General features: G+C 45.7%; 1 protein-coding gene across 1 annotated transcript; it reads right to left on the minus strand.

Annotated features, from left to right (window-relative positions):
* Window positions 1–1,134: 1,134 nt before the first annotated feature.
* On the minus strand, window positions 1,135–21,739 carry SPRY4 (sprouty RTK signaling antagonist 4). The gene is made up of 2 exons (XM_015414324.1): window positions 21,574–21,739; window positions 1,135–2,958 (listed from the first exon to the last, which is right to left on the minus strand). The coding sequence occupies exon 2, from the start codon at window positions 2,910–2,912 to the stop codon at window positions 2,022–2,024; it is 891 nt and encodes a 296-aa protein (XP_015269810.1). The 5' UTR covers window positions 2,913–2,958; window positions 21,574–21,739; the 3' UTR covers window positions 1,135–2,021.
* Window positions 21,740–22,385: the final 646 nt, after the last annotated feature.

Consider the following 22,385-nt stretch of genomic DNA (forward strand, 5'->3'; position numbering starts at 1 on the left):
GGAATTTGTCAGTCAGGCTGTGCAGTAATCCCAAATACAAAATAAACCACCAGAGTCTAGGTTTTTTGAAAAAGGTAAGCTCCCCCCCACCCAATTTGATTTGTTATATTACCAAATATCTTTGGGTTGAAGGGAAGGCAGTACTGATCATTGTATAAAGGCTAATACCTTTCTCTCCTGACAAAATATTAAAAGTCACAGACCCTCCCACCACCAAAATAGGAGAAAGAAACTGCATCTATTCGAATGCAACCCTGCTACTGTATGGATATTTAAAACAAGTGGCTACTGAAAACTGTGAAACTATTCCTTATGAAATCCACTTTGACTTCTTCCAAGTATAGAAGAGATGGTGTGTAGTAATTCCTCTGCTATTCTACAGAGACAAAAGTTTAGTGGCAGTGATAAGTGAAAGAATGTAAATATTCTGAGCAAACGACATTGTGCTGATTATATTTGTTTCATGGGACCTTGGTTTGCACCAATACTGACTCAAAACGAACAATTTGTACATTTCGCACAGTTTGCATTGATTTTGCAAGTGCACGGTGGAGGATGGAGAAGACCATTTCTTGGTTCAGCTTCAGATTCTGCAAATACTTATGTGTAGCTTAAAGGTGATTAAGTATGGAATTGCTTCAGTTCAATGTGAAAATGTCAGTGAGAGTGGTGCCCTGACATCTGCTTTGGCTTTAGCAAATTCTTGTTTGTGAGGGACAACCTGCTGTCTGATCATGTAACAGAGCTTACTGAGGCAAAGTCTAGGCTCAGAATTCATTAGGTACTGAAGGGGCCAAGTAGCTCAAGCATTCCTGTTGCTGACCGTTATGCTGAACTATTGGGGCCTTGGCTGCAAGTCCTGCTGGATTCTTGGGAATCAAAGCTTTGCACTGCAGTCTCCAGCCTGCTTCCTTTGGAGTAGTTTCACTGAAGTCAGTAGAACATCTCCAACTAAGTGGTCATAGGTTTGAGACAATGGTAAAGTTACACACATTCCCCCTCCCCAATTATATTTAATGAGAGAAAGTAATGTCAGATGGAAACCCTTAGTTACGTTTAGACATTACTTCAAGGGGTGGGAGATGTGTTCTGCAAATGTCCACACCTTCAACTTACTGTCTGCACAGAGCCTGTACCATGTGTGCATAGAAGTCTCTGCATGATCCAGAACTGCACAGAATGCTTTATGCACACAGAGCCAAATGCATGTAAAGTTCTAGGAAGACATTAAGCTGGAGGTGTGGATGTTAAGAGCAAAGCATGCAATTCCCACTCCCTGCTGCCTCATGCTTTCAAATTAACAACGAATAAGGTGGGTTTAAATGAAAAGGGGGGTAGGACTGCCAGCTTTCAACCAGATATGCCTAGAACTGTGGCTTGATTTGTAGCAATCAGCAGAAGAGCTTCCTCAGCTGGTGTCTCCATCCTACCAATCTCTGCTCAAGACAGAGCTGAAAGGGACCGTTAATCAAAAATACTACTGGGGTTTTTTAGACAGCCACTTTTGTATATGAAAAGAGAGGAGACAGCAGGGAGGAGATAGCAGACAACTGCTCCTCTTGAAGTGCTGAGAAAGTTGAGCGTTTTACTGATAACAGCCTCCAGGTAATAAATAAAAGTTAGATGGGGGAAAGCTCCCTGTTCTGAACTGGACAGCGTTCGAGAAATAGGAATCCTGCTGCAGCTCCAGATGTACCTACCAAACCTATCTGTTAAATGTTATTGTAGTCTGTCAACTTAGCAAACAGCCAGCACTAGAAGTCAGAAAGAGAAAGAAGCCAAGCTGTTCTGTGTGGTCAGTTTCTGCCTTTGCTCTGCAAATAATTAAGAAGCCGCCTTCCGCACTCCACTTCCACAGCCCTGAATTATTCAAAGTGCTTTGGGTCCAGGAAAGAGGTGTCTTTTTTCCCCTTTCTTTGTTGAACGCAAAAGGCTGACACACGTTCTATGAGCAACACAGGTTATGAAACTCCTTCCTGCAGTTTTTCTACACGTCCCACCCCCACCCCTCTCCCTGGAAATCAAAATGGCTTCTCTGGTTTGCTGCCAACTTTCCCTTCAGGGGACGTTTTGCAGATCACACTGTTCGTGTTTTTACACCGACATCCAGGCCGACTCACTTGGTCATAGCATCGCTGTGACAGTTTCACACAACCAGTAGCAGGCAGGTAGCACAGCAGACATGGCAGAACCAGGGAGAGCGCGCTCATGAAAGACCACCGGGCGCAGCAGTTTGAGTGAGAGCAGGAGCAGGGGTGGTCCGCACAGGAACCTTCATCATCCTCATTGGTGCAGTGGTAGAAGATGCCCTTCACCAGACACATGCAGGTCGAGTAATTGACCAGGTTCTGAGCGGAACAGAGGCACTCTTGGTTGCAGACCCAGCAGGAGGGCAAAGTCCTTGGCAGGGCACATTCCTTGCACTTGCATTTCCCACAGGCTTCGCACAGTAAAAAGTGCTTGTCCAACTCCAGAGACGTGGGCCCCTTGAGGTCGAGGGGCTTGCAGTTAATCACTTTGGGCTGTATCCGGACAGCTCTTGGGGAGGACTGGTCGGCCACCGGTGCTGGCACCATGTGATCCAAAAGCCTTTGATCTGAAGATGTGCTGCTGCTGCTGCTGATGGAGCTGGGTCGCCCGCTGAAAGAAATCCATGGGTGAGTGATGTCTTGCTCACACCTCGGCGGGTGAGTGGTTTCGTGGTGGCCCCTGGGATATTTCTGAGCAGCCAGCTGGGCCAGAGTGGGGTTGTCAATGTAGTCATTCTCAATGTGTGTGGTCTTCATTTGGTCAATGGGCAGGATGGTCAGAGGATGCTGCAATCTGCCGTAGGGGATACGACTGTCCAGGAGTGGCTGTACCATGGTGGAATTGGGAGCCACAGTAATGCTGTGAGGCATTCGAGGCTCCATCGCTCCAGCTGTTCTTCAGCACTGGGGAACCCTGCTTTTAAGTGTCCTAAAAGAGAGATGGAGGGGAGGGAGAAAAGCAAAATAGTTCAAACATTAGCTGCTACTGTCACTGCGCCAATAAAGTCTTATTGTTTCAGCTGTTTAGAGGTGACAATGGAGTCAGTTGCAATACCAGAGAGTCAGCAAGAGCAGCAAACTCTAATCTGGAGAACCGGGTCTGATTCCCCACTCCTCCACATGAAGCCTGCTGGGTGACCTTGGGCCAGTCACAGTTCTCTCAGAACTCTCTCGGCCCCACCTACCTCACAAGGTGCCTGTTGTGAGGAGAGGAAGGGAAGGTGACTGTAAGCTGCTTTGAGACTCCTTAAGGTAGAGAAAAGTGGGGTATAAAAACCTACTCTTCTTCTACCACTATTTGTGTAACTCACATGAATTATGATGGTGGCATTCCCCAGAACACCTATGATCTTGGCATTCTCCAAAAGATCTATGATCTTGACATCTAGGTGGGCACAAGCCTCTGTCTAGTAAGTGGTTGGAAATAATTAACTAGAAGGAAACGTGGTAGAGCCACCACACACATGCTCTGGTGTCATGTAACATGGGGTGGGTAAGGATAGCTTATGGGGAGGGAGGTAGAGAACAGCCAATCCATCAGGTAAACAAGAATATGCATCATAAGATAACCAATCCAACACTAAAGTCTACAGACTATTCAAATAGAGATGCTATTCAAATAGAGATGTTCATGCCAAACACTTAACTTCTTGTGCACCTATGCATGCTGTATTAAATTCCCATTTTCTTCCTTTTCGTGGCAACGGAAAGGGGAGACGCCAAGTTCAAACCTTTGAGTGACTGGCCTACATTCAAACACTTTTAGTAAACAAGCCACCCAAGGCTGGCTCCTCCCCCCCCCCCCCCCCCCCCCGTTGATCCCCAGGACCTAAAATTTAGATTCTTAGGAGCAGCTGATAGAGCATAAAATTCTGGCAGGGAAGGTACTTCAGTAAATACACTTCCCCCCATTGATAAACGTTCCCCATTATGTTATGTAGCAACCCCACAGGGTCATTACAGGTCAGGAAAAGTTTAATCCTGACACAAACACACACACCCATGATCCCAATAAAAACTGGGCCCCTGCACATTAACTATTCAAAAGAAATAACGTTTTAAAAAATTGGAACATCTCTACCTTTAATTTCCAGCATCTTTCCTAGTTTGGCCTCAAGTCTATTGCTGAAGATGAATCTACAAAAATCACAGTAGGTGTCAGCTCTCTTCAGAGGGCACAGAGTAAATAAAAATCTGTTCTTCACATACATGAAAGGTTTTCACAATGTTTGATCTGTGGCCCAGCTCATGTGCTTATATGGGACACTGCTCTTTGGTAGAGAACAGCCTTTGCCTGTGCATCTACATGAAGTGTGTCTGTGGGGGTGCTCTACTCACAGGCCTATCAATACAATTCTGCACAGTGGTGCCAATCTAAAACCAGTGAAATCAATGGTCTTACACTACAATAACTCTGCACAGGATTGCACTGTATATGCACAATGGCCCAGTTTGCACAATGCTTTCCCTTGGGGAAAAAATGGGGGAAATTGTGAATATGAGATGCATAACTTAGGCATAACATCAGAGAAGAGGTAGCATACTCTCACTTCTCAACTGTAAAAAAGAGCAGCACTGAAGCAGGCCTTAAACAGGTTTCCCAGGAACAGAACAAGCTGCACAGTGTTTATTGTTTGCTAACAGATTAAGGCAGTGCACATTAGCATTAAGGGGGGGGAGGGAGAATGGTGCTTCAAGTGACTCTTCTGCAGGTGACTGACTGAAGCCTTAGATCCTTGTTTAGCAGTTATTGTATCCCCGCCTTAGTTTAGCACAGCAAAGAGCGAGCCTCTTCCTGTGCAATCTGAATCTTCAGACATTGTGCTCTAAATGGACAGCAGCAGGGATTTGGCTTTTGCTAACTGAGTATCTCAAACCTTGGGCTTAAAGAAGAGTTGGGCTTCTTCAGGAAGAAGACAGGGCAGTTTCTTTTTGTCTCCCACACAAAACCCCTTTCCTGGCTTTTCCAAGGTCCTCTTTTACCAGAGCTACTTGTGTAGCTTTTGGCAGAAAGCAAAGAGACATGATTGCATCCCAGCCCTGCTGAAAGCAACAAAGTACAGAAGAGGATGGGTGGGCAGTGGGGGATCTAAGCTTGAAGAGGCCTTGGCTTTTGCCCTGGAGTGATGTGGCTTTCCCTCCTCCTTTCAATTTCTGAGGGCTGGCACCTGATGGCTGGAAAGGTTTGCAAACTGGGAGCAGCTTGAAAATGCAGGACTACAAACCCCCTCCCCATTTGCAACCTCAAGGGCTCAAAATAGCCTGTGTCCCTGTGGGGAATGGGAAATTCAGGCCCACTGGCCTCTTTGCAGGAACTGACTCAGACGTCAGATGCTGTTAGATGCAGATTCTGTTTAATAAGTATTTCATTTCCTCTCTGCTACAATAATGAGCAACATAGTGGGCTTTTAAAAGAGGGATAAATTGTGTTTGGGAAAAAATCTTGAAGGTGGTATGTAAAAAAATCTTGTGGCCAGTGCTAATAGCGGAAACTATAAATTCATAGGAGGAAACACGATTTGTCTGCCTGACAGAAAGGGATTAGGGTTTGAATGGGTCATGACAAGTTAAGAGTTGTGAAGGGGGAAGAGAAAAGAGTCGGGGGGGGGGAGACACACAGAAACTTCAACACACAGTTGCCAACCTGCAGGTGGGGCCTGGAGACCTCCTGGAATTACAGCTGATCTCCAGACCACAGAGCCCAGTTCCCCTGGAGAAAGTGGCAGTTTTGGTGGGTGGACTCTGTGGCACATTGCACCCCACGGAGGCCCCTTCCCTCTCCAAACCACACCCTTCCCAGGCTCCATCCCAAAATCTATAGGGATTTCTCAACCCAGAGCTGGCAACCCTACAGCGCAACTCAGTTTGGTAGAGAGCACGAGTTGCCACCAATCCGCACTATGTAGATTTTCCTGTCACCTTGAACATGCACCTTGCTTTACCAGAAAGCAACTTGAAAACATATTAAGACATCCACTAAAACACATGCAAGAGAGTCAGAAAAATTATCTGTTGTAAAATGCACAAAATTGACCTGACCCCTGAAACCTCAACAGAAGCTGTTTCCTCGTATTTCTAGATATCTACTTAGTGGAATAACTGGTGTCTCTAATTGTCAGTCTTCACACAAATGCATGAGACCTCCTGGAATTACAGCTGATCTCCAGACCACAGAGCCCAGTTCCCCTGGAGAAAGTGGCAGTTTTGGTGGGTGGACTCTGTGGCACATTGCACCCCACGGAGGCCCCTTCCCTCTCCAAACCACACCCTTCCCAGGCTCCATCCCAAAATCTATAGGGATTTCTCAACCCAGAGCTGGCAACCCTACAGCGCAACTCAGTTTGGTAGAGAGCACGAGTTGCCACCAATCCGCACTATGTAGATTTTCCTGTCACCTTGAACATGCACCTTGCTTTACCAGAAAGCAACTTGAAAACATATTAAGACATCCACTAAAACACATGCAAGAGAGTCAGAAAAATTATCTGTTGTAAAATGCACAAAATTGACCTGACCCCTGAAACCTCAACAGAAGCTGTTTCCTCGTATTTCTAGATATCTACTTAGTGGAATAACTGGTGTCTCTAATTGTCAGTCTTCACACAAATGCATGAACAGAATCCCTGTTTCTTGAAGTACAAAGACCCCTTTATGCTCACACTGATCGTGTTCAGTAGCTTTTCCTTACATGTAGAATCTACACTGCCACATATAAATTTGCATCCAAAGAAATAGTCAGAATTAAGCACTTTCCCATAGCAGTTTTTTATTTTAGCTCTGTCCTGGGGAATCAGAAAGGCCTATTCACTTGGGACAGCGACATAGTAGACTCCCTCCCAACTTTATGTCGCTTCACATTGGTCAGTTATGCATCTAAAACTGGTTCCTGCCACTTATCAGTCCTCTGGCAATCAAAATAAGCAGAATTTCTTAAAAACATATTTCTAAGGTTTAAGTTCTAAAAGCACTGTTGCACTGGATGCACTGGAGTAACTTCAGAGAGTAGACAGAGAATGTGTGAGAACAGACTTTTAGTGACTGGGATGAGAAAATCAGAGCGGAGGGCACAGGCTCCTTTAAACATTCAGACTATTTTCATCCAAACACCAAGCAGCATAATATTTGGTTTAAATGCTGTTTACTAGCTGACCCATCTATTGCTAGTCTCTAATTTCATTGGAAGAGTGCAATTTATACTGGAGCCCATCCAGAGATTCAGCTGTAGTGTAGGACACGAAACCACAGGAAGCAACTAAACTTAAATCAAAGAACGGAAACAACTTGGTTCAAATTTAGAGAGTACACATTGTTTTCTGGTAGAGCTGCCACTTCCTCACCGTGACCTTTATATTATTTATTAATTATATATATATAATCATTTTAAAGAAGCAGCAGACCCAAGAACATTCCTGGTTAAGGTCAAGAAGAGAGGCTGCTGACATTCATGGAAGCGGAGACTTGATTAAAGGAGGAGAAATAACACTTTGTCTATGAATATCTAAACAAGTGGAAAGGCAAAATGAATATACTATAACTGATGTCCAGGGAAAAAAGAGGAAATAATTCAAAGGATGAAGTAGATGCAGCATTATACAGCTAAAGTTCAGTAGTTTGTACTGCCACCCTAAGCAGAATTGCACCCTCCTAAATCTATTGAAGTCCATGGGCTTAGAAGGGTCTGATTCTGTTTAGGATTGCACTGTTGAATTGCCTTTTCTTTAAAGAGAGAGCTCAACATACACACACCCTGAAAACAACGGGACTTAAAAATATGTTTCACTTTGGGTGAATTGTGCCTATGCAGATGTACTTTTGGATTTTTTTTTTTTTTTAGTCACATGGAACAAGCCTGGCTTCCTCCACTCTCCACAATGTCCCAGCAAATGGATGGCCAACTACTGCCTATCCATAAAGTTAATTGTTCATCTTGCACCACCACCCCATATCCAGGAATGCTGTAAAGCTCTAATTCTTTTTTAAGTATTGCAGGAAGGTTTTACTGATTTCAGTATTCATTTCCTGCTTTAAGAGGAAAATGTCCTGAGAAGGGGAGGTGACGTGACTGGTGCCAGCTAATCTGTGCTGTGCACAGCCAGTTCCTACTGGCAGAACCAGCTTCCCCTGGCCAGGAATTTCATGTCAGTACAGTTTATGGTGCCCTGACCTGGATGGCCCAGGTTAGCCTGATCTTTTCAGAACTTGCAAGCTAAGCAGGGTTGGCTCTGGTTAGTATCCGGATGGGAGACCACCAAGGAAGTTCGGGGTCGAGACACAGAGGCAGGCAATGGAAAACCACCTCTGCTTGTCTCTTGCCTTAAAAACCCTACGGGGTGGGGGGTGGGGAGAGACATTATACATCAGCTGCGACATGGTGGCACTTCTCACACACACACAGATTACAACAGGAAGAGGACGCTATCCCAGTGACTTGACTGCTTCGACAGATCCAAGTGGGTTTACACAGTTGTAGCCAGGGCTTTTTTTGTAGAAAAAGCCCAGCAGGAACTCATTAGCATATTAGGCCACACCCATGACAGCAGAGCTCATTAGCATATTAGGCCACACCCTCGAGTTACCAGAAGTGTGGTAATCCAGCCACACCCACCTTTTGCTTCTTATTCTGTTGTCCTTGTTTGTGGTCAAAACCCAGGGCTTTTTTTGGAGCAGGAACTCCTTTGCATGTTAGGCCACACACACCTAATGTTGCCAATCCTAATGAGTTCCTGCCACTGGGTGTGGCCTATTATGCTAATGAGTTCCTGCTGGGTGTGGCCAACTTGGGAGCCAGCCGAAACTCCGTTCCTGTGCGTTCCTGCCCCAAAATAGCCCTGGTTGTAGCTCTCATCAACCTTCCACTCCGGGGTCATTTCGTAGAAAAAGAGCTAGGGGAACTCATTAGCATAACTCATTAGCATATGCCACACCCCCTGACATCAGGCGCCCGGCAGTGGACCTGCAAGGCCAGCGGGGGTTCAAGGAAGCCCCGCCAAGGCCCTCCCTGGCCCCAGGCAGGCAGGGGTGGGAAGAGGCGGGGAGGAAGCAACTTACCCTCCCTCTTCTTCTGCCTCCTCCTGGCTGAATGAGGGCTGGAAGCGGGGTGGCCGGAAGCAGGGGGCGGGGCTTCATCATGTGCCCCGCCCCCCTGCACCTCACCCGGGGGAACTGTGTTCCCCCGCGTTCCCCCCCGAAATGACCTCTGCTTCCACTCTATTCATTTAATAATGTATGGGATACGATAATTGTATGGAAGAAGGAATAAAATGAGTTTTGTTTTATTGTGATCAAAAATTCTGTGACAACCCAAGCGCAGCATCTTTGGATCTGATGATGTAAAGCGAAGGACACCTTCAGTCTGAAGTGGGAAGTGGCTCAAGCGAAACTGAATCAGCACTGCTTGGCTTTCAACTCTGGAAATGCAACTAGGCTCAGGGACTCAATTCTTAGCTAGGTCAAACCGTACATTACTTTTCATGGTCACCTCACAGTATAAAGACAGTTTATACAGTTAAACACCCAAAGAGTGATTAACACATGGAATTCACTGCCACAGGAAGTGGTGGCAGATACAAGCATGGACGGCTTCAAAAGGGAATTAGATGCATATGGAGCAGAGGTCCATCAGTGGCTATTAGCCACAAGGTATGGATAGGGACTCTGGGGCAAGTGATGCTCTGTCTTCTTGGTGCCGGGGTGGGGGGGGCAACAGTGGGAGGGCTTCTAGTGTCCCGCCCCCACTGGTGGACCTCCTGATGGCACCTGGTATTTTTGGCCACTGTGTGACACAGAGTGTTGGACTGGATGGGCCTTTGGCCTGATCCAACATTGGCATCTGTTATGTTCTTATGCATACTGGAACCAGGGTTACCAACCTCCAGGTGTGACTCAGAGTTCTCTCAGAATTATAACCCATCTATAGACCATGGAGATCAATTCCCTTTGAGAAAATGGCACCTTCAGTGGGTGGACTGTATGGCATCATATCTCTTCTGAGCTCCCTCTCCTTCCCAAACTTCACCCTCCCCACCCTCTGCCAAATCTCCAGGTATTTCTTTACTCAGAGTTGGCACCCCCGATTGGAACACAGACAGTACATTCTTTATGCTGATCTAAGAATGGACTAGAAGTTATGTCTAGCCTCTCTCTCTTGATAGATGGATGGACAGATACATGGATGATGGAGGATGGATGGAGATAGATAGAAAGACAGACAGAGAGGCAGACAGACAGATATGCAGTCAAATAATCTCGTGGGGTTTTCAAGGCAGGAGACATTGAGAGGTGGTTTGCCATTGCCTGCCTTGGCATCACTACACTGGTATTCCTTGGAGGTCTCCCATTCAAATAGTAGCCAGGGCCAACCCTGCTTCGCTTCTGAGATCTGACAAGGTCAGGCTAGCCTGGACTATTCAGGTCAGGGATATTTCTAGTGTACGGGTAAGTAAATTCTAGTATCTTTTCTCTTTAGGCCAGTGTCAGACTATACTTTCACTTTTCTCGTTTTTTTCTTTCAGTGTTATTTTCTCTCCACCCCCCAGTGTTATTGTGGTTTTTTTTTAATTATTTATTTATTAAATTTATATTCCGCCCTCCCTGCAAGCAGGCTCAGGGCAGCTAACAATGTTTGGCATAGTGCGCCAAAATCATAAACAGTTAAAAACAATCGAACAATTAAACAGTTAAAACACCTAAATAGTTAAACAATTTAAAATTAAAGTGCTAACAGTATTAAATCACAATGGCATGCCATGTAAAGGTGCACCTAAAGATCTCAGTCTCTGGACTCCACAAGATGGTAAATGCGATGTCAGTTAGGCTGGCCTTACCCCACAGATGTTAATTGTGGGCAAAAATCCAGTTCCATTGAAACAGAGATTTAAAAAAGCCTGAAATCCACATGAAACCTCTACAAAATACTCAGTTATTTAAAAAGCACACAAACTCACACCCACAATCAACAATTAAAACCTCGCTGTCAATAAAGATGGATTTAGGAAAGTTTCATATGGGGATCTTTAAACAAACAAAAATGCAATGTATTTAGGTCAGAAAATGTTAGGCAAGATACAGGGGGCTAATTGTTTAAAAAGTTAAAGCACATATCTTTTTATTAGAACATAAAATACATTTTAATTCTGTGTGGTTGAACTTCAGATAGGTCTGTGGCCAATAAGACTATTGCAGTTGTACTTATTTACTACCACAGTCTAAACACACAGCCATCCAAGAGCAGATTTAAACACAGGTAAGCAGGGCTATTTTGGGGCAGGAACGCACAGGAACAGAGTTCCGGCTGGCTCCCAAGTTGGCCACGCCCAGCAGGAACTCATTAGCATAATGGGCCACACCCAACAGCAGAAATGCATTAGAATTGACTACATTAGGGGTGTGTGGCCTAACATGCAAAGGAGTTCCTGCTACAAAAAAAAGCCCTGGGTTTTGACCACAAACAAGGACAACAGAATAAGAAGCAAAAGGTGGGCGTGGCTGGATTACCACACTTCTGGTAACATGGGTGTGTGGCCTAATATGCTAATGAGCTGTGCTGTCAGGGCTGTAGCCTAATATGCTAATAAGTTTCTGCTGTTGGGTGTGGCCTATTATGCTAATGAGTTCCTGCTGGGCTTTTTCTACAAAAAAAGCCCTGCAGGTAAGTATGAGAATCCCCTGGCTTAAACAAAACCTTCCCAGTAGTTGGAAGAGGTGACACAATGGGGAGGTGGGTTTCAGCCTGACATTGTCTGCTTGACATTCTAGGCTTTGAAATGTCCAGGGAGGACTGAGACAACCTTTTATCTACTATTTCCTTCCAAGAACACAGTATCACCATCAAGTGTCCCCAAAGCCACAAGTAAAACATTAAGACTGAATAATAACAATCTAGACAATGCAACTTTATTTATATAGATTTGTTTATTGATTGATTGATTGATTTGTACCCCGTCCTCCCCACTGGGGAGGGTTCATGGTATATGTATATGTTCATGGTATATGTATATGTATATAGTATATGGATTTCAAATGTATATTTAATGAGAGCTTTATGCTTGTGCCCGATGCCATGATTCCTTTTCAGTAGATTTGATCATGGCAGCTTTGATTCCTATTTGCAATGTGCTATTTTTTTTAAAGAGCCTTGGTGATGGGTGGGGGAGAGGAGGGATCTAGGAGTTTATCCTCAAATCAGGGTGAATGGTATAAACTCACCTCTCTTCTGCTGGTTGTCAGAAACCAACACTAGTGGGAGAAGGAGCTGCCTAAACCCTACAGCCATCAGTGTCCACAGTTTGCCTCCTTCCGAATGCCCTGGGGGCATTATTTTATTTTATATTTATTTATTATGGGATTTGTATCCCGCCCTACCCATTTGGCTCAGGGCGGCAAAGAACCAGAACCACTGATTGAGCTATGTGCTAATGCTGCAAGTTTGAAACTACCCTTAAAAAAAGAACTGCATGCTGACTCTCCCCTGCAACATCCAGTTAAATTCCCCCCTTCATACAGCAGCTGTCACCTGAGAAGATCTCCAGACTGTTCCAAGAACTATGTGTCACTGCCCCTCAGTTATCTACATAATGCATTGTTTACGGGGTTACGTTTGTGTTCCATCTGTCCCTCCAACTGCTTGGAGTGTGTACATGGGGTTCCCATGACTCTCATGCCTGCTTAGTTTCAGGGTACGTACTATTTTAAGAGGCATGTAGCTGTCCACATTTGAAAAGGAAATTATTACGAACAAAGAAACAAACGAGCAAGGAAACTATTACGCTTATCAGAAACATTAGATTCTATCATTCCATGCAGCATATGGACTAGGCCTTTTCATAGTGTGTGCTTCAGCCTCAGTTAAGAGATCTGGGTTTTATGCAGGAACTACAAGCCTTAGCTTACTGTAAAGGTTTGTATGTGGATGTGTTCAGTCGCAGCATGCTGATTTAACGCTCCTTGCAAGCCGTGAGTGTTTTAGAGGACCAGGGCCTGATGAAGAAATTCTGGGCTCTATGGTATGCCAGACAGGGAAAAAAGGAAAACAGAACAGTATCCCTTCCTACTGTTCTACCAGGTCCCAGGGAAGGTGTGAACTGGTGCCTGGAGGCAGTTTTGGGATGGACGAGAACTAATAAACTGAAACTTAATCCTGACAAAAGAAAAGAGGTGCTACTGCTGGGTGGAAGGACTGGTTCAGGAACTGATGTGTTTCCTGCCCTGAATGGAGCTGCACTCTCCCTAAAATAGCAGGTTTGTAGCTTAGAGGTGCTGCTAGAGCTGGGGTACCTTGTTGGATAAGCAGATGGCAGTGGTGACCAGAAGAGCCTCTCATCGGTTTTGGTTCATGAGCCTGCTGCCGCCTTTCCTGGACAAAAAAGATCTTGCCACTGTGGTATACGTCCTGGTAACATCTAGATTAGACTACTGCAATGCACTGTGCACGGGGCTACCCTTGAAGAGTGTACAGAACACTGCAGCCAGAATGCAGTTATAGGGATCACATCACTCCAATCTTGTTCTGCCTACACTCGATCCCAGTTAGCTTCCAGACCCAATTCATGGTACTGGTATTGACATTTAAATCCCTATATGGCTTGGGATCAACATACATTAATGACCCCCTACTCCCTTATGTACCTACATGAACACTGTGGTCATCTTCAGGGGCCCTTCTTTGATTGCCCTCACTGCCTGAGGCTAGATTAGATGGGTGACAACCTAAGAAATGGCTTTCTCAGCCAAGGCACAAAATTATGGAATTCCCTTGCCAGGGACAATCACGGTCTTCTGCCAGTGAGTGAAGACTCACTGTTTCATTTGCTTTCCCCTCACTGACACTCCTTCCTGCATATGCATTTTGTTTAATTGTTGTGTTTTTATTATAATATTATGTGTTTTAAAAGCTTGTTTTAGTGTTTTTGATTGTTCACTGCCATAGGAACCCTAAACTGTATAGAAAAAATACATTAAAATATTTTAAATAAAAACATAGACCCCTGATATTTAAAGCATGGTATTAAGGTATATGCAGAGCACTGCAATATATAAAAGGCATTTAATTGGGCCATGCTGTGTGGCAATACATTTAGTCATTAGTACTTATGATTTTATATACTTGAGTAGGATTAGGGGATAGAACTCAGAGGAAAAGGTGTCTATTTTCCTAATGATTACAGCAGCCCTCTAAAGTCTTCCATGTGATATGATGACATGATTTGGGTGGTCACCATAATTAGGAGACTGTCACCTGAACTTCATAATTCTCTTCCAGGTGGGGATCTAACACACTACAGTGCTTATGAGCACTGTATTTAAGCACAAAGATTTAGAGATGAGGAGTAATAATCTAGAGGAGTTTTCTGGAGTTTCATCAGTCCTCAAGTTACAGCCCTTGATGATTTGACTCATTACAATGGTGCTATAAATTAGAGTCTGAAAACAGTTAATAAACATGTATGCCAGTCAGTCAGAGAGTCAGAGAGGAGATCCATGGTGGCTCTCTTGGACTGTTCAATGAGTTTCAGTATTGCTGACCATAGTATCCTTCTGGACTATGTAGCTGAGGTGAGATTAGAAGATGATTTCAGTCTCTCCTGGAGAGTCAGGTGCAGAAGGTAATATTAGGAAACTGCTTTTCTTTTCCAGAGCCTTTGACCTCTGGGGGTCCCACAAAATTCCCTCATCTCTTTGCTACTTAACATCTATAGGATACTGCTGGGAAAGGTTGTCAGAAGGGTTGGGATGATCAGTTCTACCTCTTTTTCATCTGAGCCCAAGAAGACTGTGGATTTGCGTTAACATTGTATCAAAGTGAGAGAATGGATGAGAACTAACTAATCTTGACAAGACAGACATACTTTGGTTCATGGGTTCAACCAATCAGGCAGGTAGGGTTTGGCCTGTCTTTGATGGGTTTTCTCCCTGAAGACTTATATAGTTTTAGTGCATCTCCATTCAGTAAAGCTCCTGAATGGCCAGTATGTGCTTGTGAACAAGAGTACCTTTTGCCAAATTAGCATAATACATGAACTTTCCTGGAGAAGTCACAGTTACGTATGCCTTGTGCCTTCCAGACTGGACTAGAATATGCTGTCTTGGGAAAGGTGTCTGTTGGTGCAGAATGATGCTGTCCAACCATTAATAGAAACTAGTGCTCTTCTCAGCCTGGTTTCTCTGGCTTCTAATTTGTTTCTTGACCTGCTTAAAAATCTTGTTTGTGCAGGATACTTCAAGTACCAGCTTCTCCAAAAAGAACCCACTTGAATATCTAGGCTAGTTCCAGAGGACATGTGCCATATTCTACCATAATCAGACTTGGGGGGATGATAGGCCATCTCAAGTGGCTGCACAGACTTTGGAACTTTCTTCCCTAGTATGTACATTTGGCCTTCTCCCTTTTACGTTTCAAAAACAAGTGAAGACCATCCTTGTTTAGCTGGAGGTTATGTAAGAAATATTCTGTGACTGCTTTATTTTGGTATTTGCAAATACTAGATTTTGGTTGTGATAGCTTTATGAGTTATTTTTTCTTTCTCTTTGCTATACTTTGGCCCCGGTCACACGGGCCGGATGTCGCGGGGGGGAGGTGTGGCTAATTGCTCTGGCGCAGTTTGATCCACGATTACGCGATCAGCCTCGCCAGTGGCACACCACCGGTCCTTCCCTCGGCGCCGGCAGGTAAACGAGGGACCGGAGGGGAATGCCGCATGCCGGCGCGATCACACCACGGGGGTCTGGAGGCAGCCCATAGCAAACGTTTACTAGTACCTTGGAGGTACTAGTTTTTTAACTCGCATTGTCGGCGGTAAGCCACGGGTGCGCTCCACTTCCCAGATGTTGGGGTGTGATCGCACCCGGATAATCCGCCCACCATCCATGCCTCTCCCGCGGCAACTTTGCCGTGTGACCGGGGCATTTATTTATTATATGTGGTGTGTTTTAACTTCTCATTGTAAGCCATTTTGACAGTGCTACTAAAACAAACAGATAAGGATTTCCAGTGGAACTGGTTGTTACTCTCCAACAGAATCCATGACATATACAGTCCACTTGCAAGGAAGTAGTTTTAAACCCATGGTGCCCCTTTGTAATGTTTTCTTTGTCCCAGCCACATCTCTAGCTTATATGGTTTGATGACCCACATTTTACCAGCAAGAGGCAGCTTACAAAGGCATAGGAAGGACACATCCCCACTTTGGATTTTTCTCCCAAGAATTTAGGTCATCTGCAATTTCCTTAAAGTATATTAAGATAGCGATATACCCTTGCAAAAATGGGGAAAAAACCACCTTTGCATTTGTTAGCCTGTATAAAAACCTTATTATTTTTTATTCTTTACATCTTTCCTTCCTTTAAAAAGCTCATAGCAGCTTCCACGGGCTGCCAGCAGTCTCTCATTCAGGCACTCACTACTCGGTCTACACCTCCTTAGTTTCAACAGTGCCACAGCATTAAGTGTTCCTATACTAATACAGTGAGTACTGAATGAGAACAAGCTCTTTCCATTACAGATACAGGTATGAACTCACCATAAACAATAAGCACATCCAACAATAAGGGAAGACTCAGAAAAAATGCACTTTGAACAGGGAACACCCACTAGCAGAGTTAACACCCACACTGAACCACAAAGAAGTGCATTAACTGCCAGAGTACTGACTGAATAGCCAACCTCAGTGGAATAAGGGGTGTTTGTGGAAACACAGTGGTGCAATCCACCAGACACTGATGTTGTGGAGCCTCCATTCACTTCACGTGGGTCTTGCACAGAATCCCACTGAAATGGGCAAGAGTCTGTGAAGTAACTATGTATCAGTGTGGTACGGTGGTTAGACTATCAGACTAGGATCTGGGAGACCTAGGTTCAAATCCCCACTCTTCCATGGAAGCTTGCTGGGTGACCCTGGGCCAGTCACAATCTCTCAGGCTAACCTACCTCGCAGGGTTGTTATGAGGCTTAGATGAAGGAGAAGATAATGGTGGAAGTCACTTTGGGTCCCCATTGGGGAGAAAGGCAGGGTACTAATGAAGTAAATCAATATTTGGTGGTCTGTAGACACAGTAGTTGTTTTAAGAGGACTATCCAACTGAAGTTATCCCAGTGCCCAAGACTACCACTACCACCAGTGAAATCAACACATGTTGATGGACATTTAACTGAAAATTGGTTCCCTTTGCAAAGGAAACATTGCTCCTATATTTACTGTACAGCTTAAAACCAGGAGATGACCAGCAAGCACTTTTATGGCAACAAATTAATAAGATTCTTTTAAAGCAAACTTCCCAGAGAGACTGACCCTTATTTTTACTTGAAAGATGGCCTGTGTTGTGTGGCTGCTTGTGGCTTGATCCAACCACCCAATCCTTTAAAAAAAAACAGGCTAAAACCTGACTTAGGAGAATGTTTCAGGCAGGTTCACTTGTAATAAAAAGGTGCCTGTCACCAACGGAGAAATCCCATCCATTCAAGGTGATTGTCTTTCCTTTATTGTGTTGCGAAGTTTCACCAAGATGTGGCTCCGGTCATTCAAGTGCCATCTCCTTAAGTTGGCTGAAGTACCTTTTCTGAGACACATTATTGAAACTTTTTCTGGAACACACTTCCATCCAGGAATTTCAAACCACGGATATGAAGTCTGCACTCATACTTGGGGAGTAAATCCCATTGAATGTCCAACTTATTCCCAAGGAGATAGTAGGATCAACAGTTTCATAGCAGAGAAAATGATGTCCAAAATGATTTCAAATGAACATAGCAGGCCTGGAGACAGAAATCAGTATAGCAATAACAACTCTCCTGAAGCCACTTCGTTCTTTTCTGAAATCATCTTCCCACTTGAAATAAATCTGGATGTGTATTTCCTTATTGTGTCATAGTAAGAAGTTTGCACAATGAACAGGACTTTGGGCCAAGAAATATTCCAGCCAAAACACATGAAGCATGACCTAGCCAAAGTTAGGGTGTTCCAAGACCCATTGATTTCCAGTTGGAGAGTTAAGCATGTGCTTAATTTTAAGATAGCCTAAAAGAAATTATATTAGCAATAGGAAGCTTAGAAGCCTTTAGGTTACCCTCTCCAGAAAGAACTGGTCCAGAAAAAGCTGAAACTTTCAGTAAATGTGAAATTGCTTGGAACTTTAACTGCTCTTGTGGAATGTCCCAGAGAATCCTGGCATGAATTGCAAGGAAATAAGAAAGTATTCATTCCTCTTGAACAAAGAACTTCTAAAAACAAGCAAAGCCACAGGGAAAGAAGCTGAAGAGAAGCACTTGTTTTGAACAAATTCTGACTGAAAATCTGGTATAATGGAAACAGGAGGCTGCTTACCTTTCAAATGTTAAGCTGAGGTCAAGGAATGGTCAAGCTATACACAGATAGCAGGTTAAGAGGAAGCAGGTTGATGTTAAAAAACATTGAACAGATGGTTGTCACCCCAATAAGGTCCATTTCTTGAGGGAGGTCATGACTGCCATCTCCCATCTGTGACTGGCCAGATAAACCTCTTGGAAGTAAAGGGGAGAAGCAGCTGGCTCTGCAGAGCTGCCAAGGGTTTCCTTGCCACTTATACCTCTGCAGAGAGCTGGTTTTACCCTGGGGCCGAGAGACCTAAAATGTTCCCATTAAATACACAAGAAGGACCCTATGGACTCACCCTGAAAGAAAGGCACACGTACTGAGCAAAGTGACAGCACCAATTTCACTTAGAGAGAACCATGAGGACTGGAGCTTGAAAAAGAAACCTCTAGCATAAGAAAGATTCAGAATACTGAACATCCCTGTGCAGGAAACTTGGAAGAACATCCAAAGAATGTCTCAGCTCACCTTTCCTAAGAACAAAACCAAAGAGAATCTCTTGGACTGACCAAGCTAGGAGCAGGAAGTGAGCAGTCGTTAGCAAGTACTCAAGCACTGCAGGAGAAGTAAAGGGCCAGGAAGGAAAACCCGGCATCCACCTTCACAACCTCCGAGAGTGTTAAAAGACTCTGTGCAACAACAACAAAAAGGGCTTGCTTAAAATACCAGCAGGTGTATAATAAAAGTCCTGCTTCCAACCCACATTCTGTCTTTTGAGGTTTGGACAGACATCCTACAGTTAAGCAAATGGGTTTCAGATTTCTTCATTAACTGTTCAGGGCTTTACAAACCCTACTAAGTCCACAGGAGGTACCTGTGTCCAACACCCTGGTGTTTGGAAGGATATTGAACAGATCAGTAAGGCTAGACTCGTCAGTCCTTGAGAAGAAATAATACCGGTGCTTAAGGATAGAGCTAGAAATGGAGCTTGTGAATTCTAAAGCAGGGGCCTTAGACCAGGAGGACAATGGCATTCTTTTCTGAAATTCAAAATGCTGAAACTTCTTGCTGCATGGAAGCCTTCCAGCTCCCGCTGGGAACTAATCTGTACCAACCACACTTAAGTGCAGCATAACAAACATCTGAATTTTCTTGAATGCTCTGTGCTAGTGATTGAGCTGCAGGGCTATTTGAAACAGTATGAAATAATTCTAAGAACATATTCTAGGATATTCAGTTTAGTGGGATTTACTTCTGAGTTTAGCATGTTTACAGTTGCTACAGGATCCCATCTGTCAAAATAAAGAAAGAAACGGTAGCAAGAATTTGGTAAATGGTGCTCTCAGTACTTCCTAGTGCAGTGGGTGCTCCCGTCTGTGCCCAGGCCTGGAAATAAGGATTGATTGTGGGAGAACAGAAAAGGCTTCTGCAGCCATTTTATGGTGCCTGATAAATCGTCCGTAAAAGATAAACGGACTTTTTTTTATCACTTCACAGAAATATTTTTTTGCTTTACCCTTTAAAATCAAGGGTTAAAATGCAGTCCCTTTTCTGGGAAGAAGGGTGTGTTGTTTTTTGTTTTAAAGGTGTCTTACTGGGTGGCAGTGGCCTACAGAAAGCAGCACAGTTCTCTCAGAGAAGATCCTATCAGCCCAGCGGCTCTCCCTTTTGCCTGCCTCATTCCTGAAGGGGGGGGGGTGGACGGAAGCCAGTCGGAAGATCATTCTGATCCAGCGGCACAAGTTCACAGCACTCTTGCTTTTAACGACTCCAGATCAAGGAAGTCAGGTTAAATATTGAACACGCTGATGGGGGTGGAGGAGGAGTGCTCTGGAAGGGAGCTGGAACCTGCAAAGGGCAGAGGTGCATTTGACCTCATTAATGGCAAAAAGGAAAGAAAGGAAAGCAGTGATTGAAAAGGAGCCCCACTGCAAGAAGCTGGATGTCTTCAACCTTGGGAGAGGGCTGGGAAATCATCTATAAACACATCCCTCCACTTGAGTGCCGCTGGATACCTGGAGAATGACAGTGAAGTCCCAGGCCCTTTGGGAAGGCGAAGCTGCCGCCACACTGGGCTTTCCGGCACTCCCTCCCATGCCACTCTCTCAAGGGAAAGAAAAGGGAGGGGGAGACTGATGGAGACTCCATTCCTTCCCTCCCCCCCCCCCAATCCTTGCCGGGCCCAACTGCACGTTTCCTGACCAGATCTGCATTCCCAAGCCCCACGCATCGCCCCCCCCCCGCCTTTGGCATCCATCCTCCCATTTCCTGTGGGCGAGCTGCAGGTCGTGAACATCTCCCGGTGGGTTCCAGGCTCCGACGCCACGGCTGGTTCCAGCCCCACGCAGCCCCATTCCCCCTTATCTGTGCTACGCCATAGGCAGAGAAGGCCCCAGCCAGATCCATTCCTCTCCTCCGCCCCCCCCCCTCCATGTTTGCAGCGCTCAGGTACAGCAAGACCTTGGCGCACCCAACCTGCGCAGTTCGAGTCCAGCCCAGACGGCAGCCCGGCTTATCTGGAAGTTCAAAGCCGGAGGAACAGAACCCCACAAGGGAGAGGGGAGGGGGGGTGAAAAGGTGGGGGAGACATTTTCTCAGAGAGAGAGAGAGAGAAGGGGGCGGCGGCAGTGCAGGATCGTTACACGAAATCGACTGTAAAGAGCAAAGGTCATGCGGGAAGGAGCCTGACCCTCGAGCGGCTCGCCTCTAAAAGTGCCCTATTATGGACAAGGCTCCAGGCTAACGAGACAGGCGGAAAGCGCCGCGAAAGCGGACAGATCGTCGATCAGGCTCCCGACCACAGATCCGAGTGTCAGTCCGGAGGCGCGTGAGGTTGAATCCACCGCTCTCCTAGCAAAGGGAACGAGATCCCCCTCACAGAGGGGTGAGGGGTGGGGACACTCCCCGGCCGCCGCCGAAGTGCCGCGCTAAGAATGTCAAAAACCCCAGCTGGGTCTGAACTGCCCGTCTGTGCTGCCCCGTCCTAAGGCCAAAAGGTCGGTCTCGAGGAGAGGGGCGCCAATGGAAACCCTGTCGCACGAGCGAACCCCCAAGCCAAATTGCCCACCGATCGTGAGCGGCACCCAAAACCGCTCTGGAAGCCCCTGACGTTTGTGGGGAACGATCCACGCATCCCCCACAGAAGGTCAGGGCAAGACATCCAGAAAGGGAGCCAGACGTTCCCCTTCTCCAAGAGGGGGCTTGGTTTTTCTTTCACCCCCCCTTTGTTGTATATTAACCAGAAAAATTAATTTCCCACTTACTTTAAATAATCCAGCCAAGATCATCTCTCAAAAGGCGAGTTAATCCTAAATCCGAGACAGATCACCAGCTATACCTGCAAGGGGGGCCGGGGATTGGCACGAAACAGCCCTCGTTTCTCTCAGCGAACGACCTACAAGTGCTGCGCTGTCAGCAGCAGCAGCCGTCGCTTCGCTTCGCTATTGCAACAACTTCTGCCTGGGAAAATGGCTATTTTATGAATGGGAGGGAAAGGGCTTCGTCTGCGCATGCTCGCCTTCGCGATTGTATGAATGGGTGGGCTCTGGAGTCGCAAAGCGCATGCTCCGCTCTCATTTATGAATGGGGGGCCGGAAGGGAACTTGTTGCAAGTTAAGGATGGATGTAGGCTTTTTTTTTTTAATGAATGAAAGGCGGCAGCTGCAGCCAGCTGCGCATGCACTGTACACCCCCAGCCTTGGGCTGAAGGTAAAACAAACTGCAGTAGGAGGGAGGGAGTGCCGGGCATGTACAGTGCAGAGAGAGAGAAAACCTGACGTGATGGAAGAATGTGGTTGATTTCTGATAGGGTAAACTCCTGGGGATGGCCGTGCTCGCTCATGCGGAGGGGGCAGAGTGCGCGGTGGCGCGTGCGGGAGAAGCCGCACGCGGGGGGGGGGGGGCTGAAGGCTGCCCGCCCCCCCCCCCCGAAAGCTGCTTCCGATCTCTGCCCGGGTGTTTCCCCTTGCAGCTGCTAGGCTCGATCTCCCTCGCCCCCCTCCCCACCTCTTCCTCTTTCCCGTAGGCTGGTGAGCACCGCGTCCAACCCTGACAGCTCGCAGCCCACTCGCTCTCT

The sequence above is a fragment of the Gekko japonicus genome, unplaced genomic scaffold, assembly GCF_001447785.1.
Source record: "Gekko japonicus isolate JY-2015 unplaced genomic scaffold, Gekko_japonicus_V1.1 scaffold96, whole genome shotgun sequence".
NCBI classification, from domain to species: domain Eukaryota; kingdom Metazoa; phylum Chordata; class Lepidosauria; order Squamata; family Gekkonidae; genus Gekko; species Gekko japonicus.

Coding starts and splice junctions, on each gene's coding strand:
- SPRY4 (XM_015414324.1), bottom strand. CDS start 2,912: ATGGAGCCTCGAATGCCTCACAGCATTACTGTGGCTCCCAATTCCACC.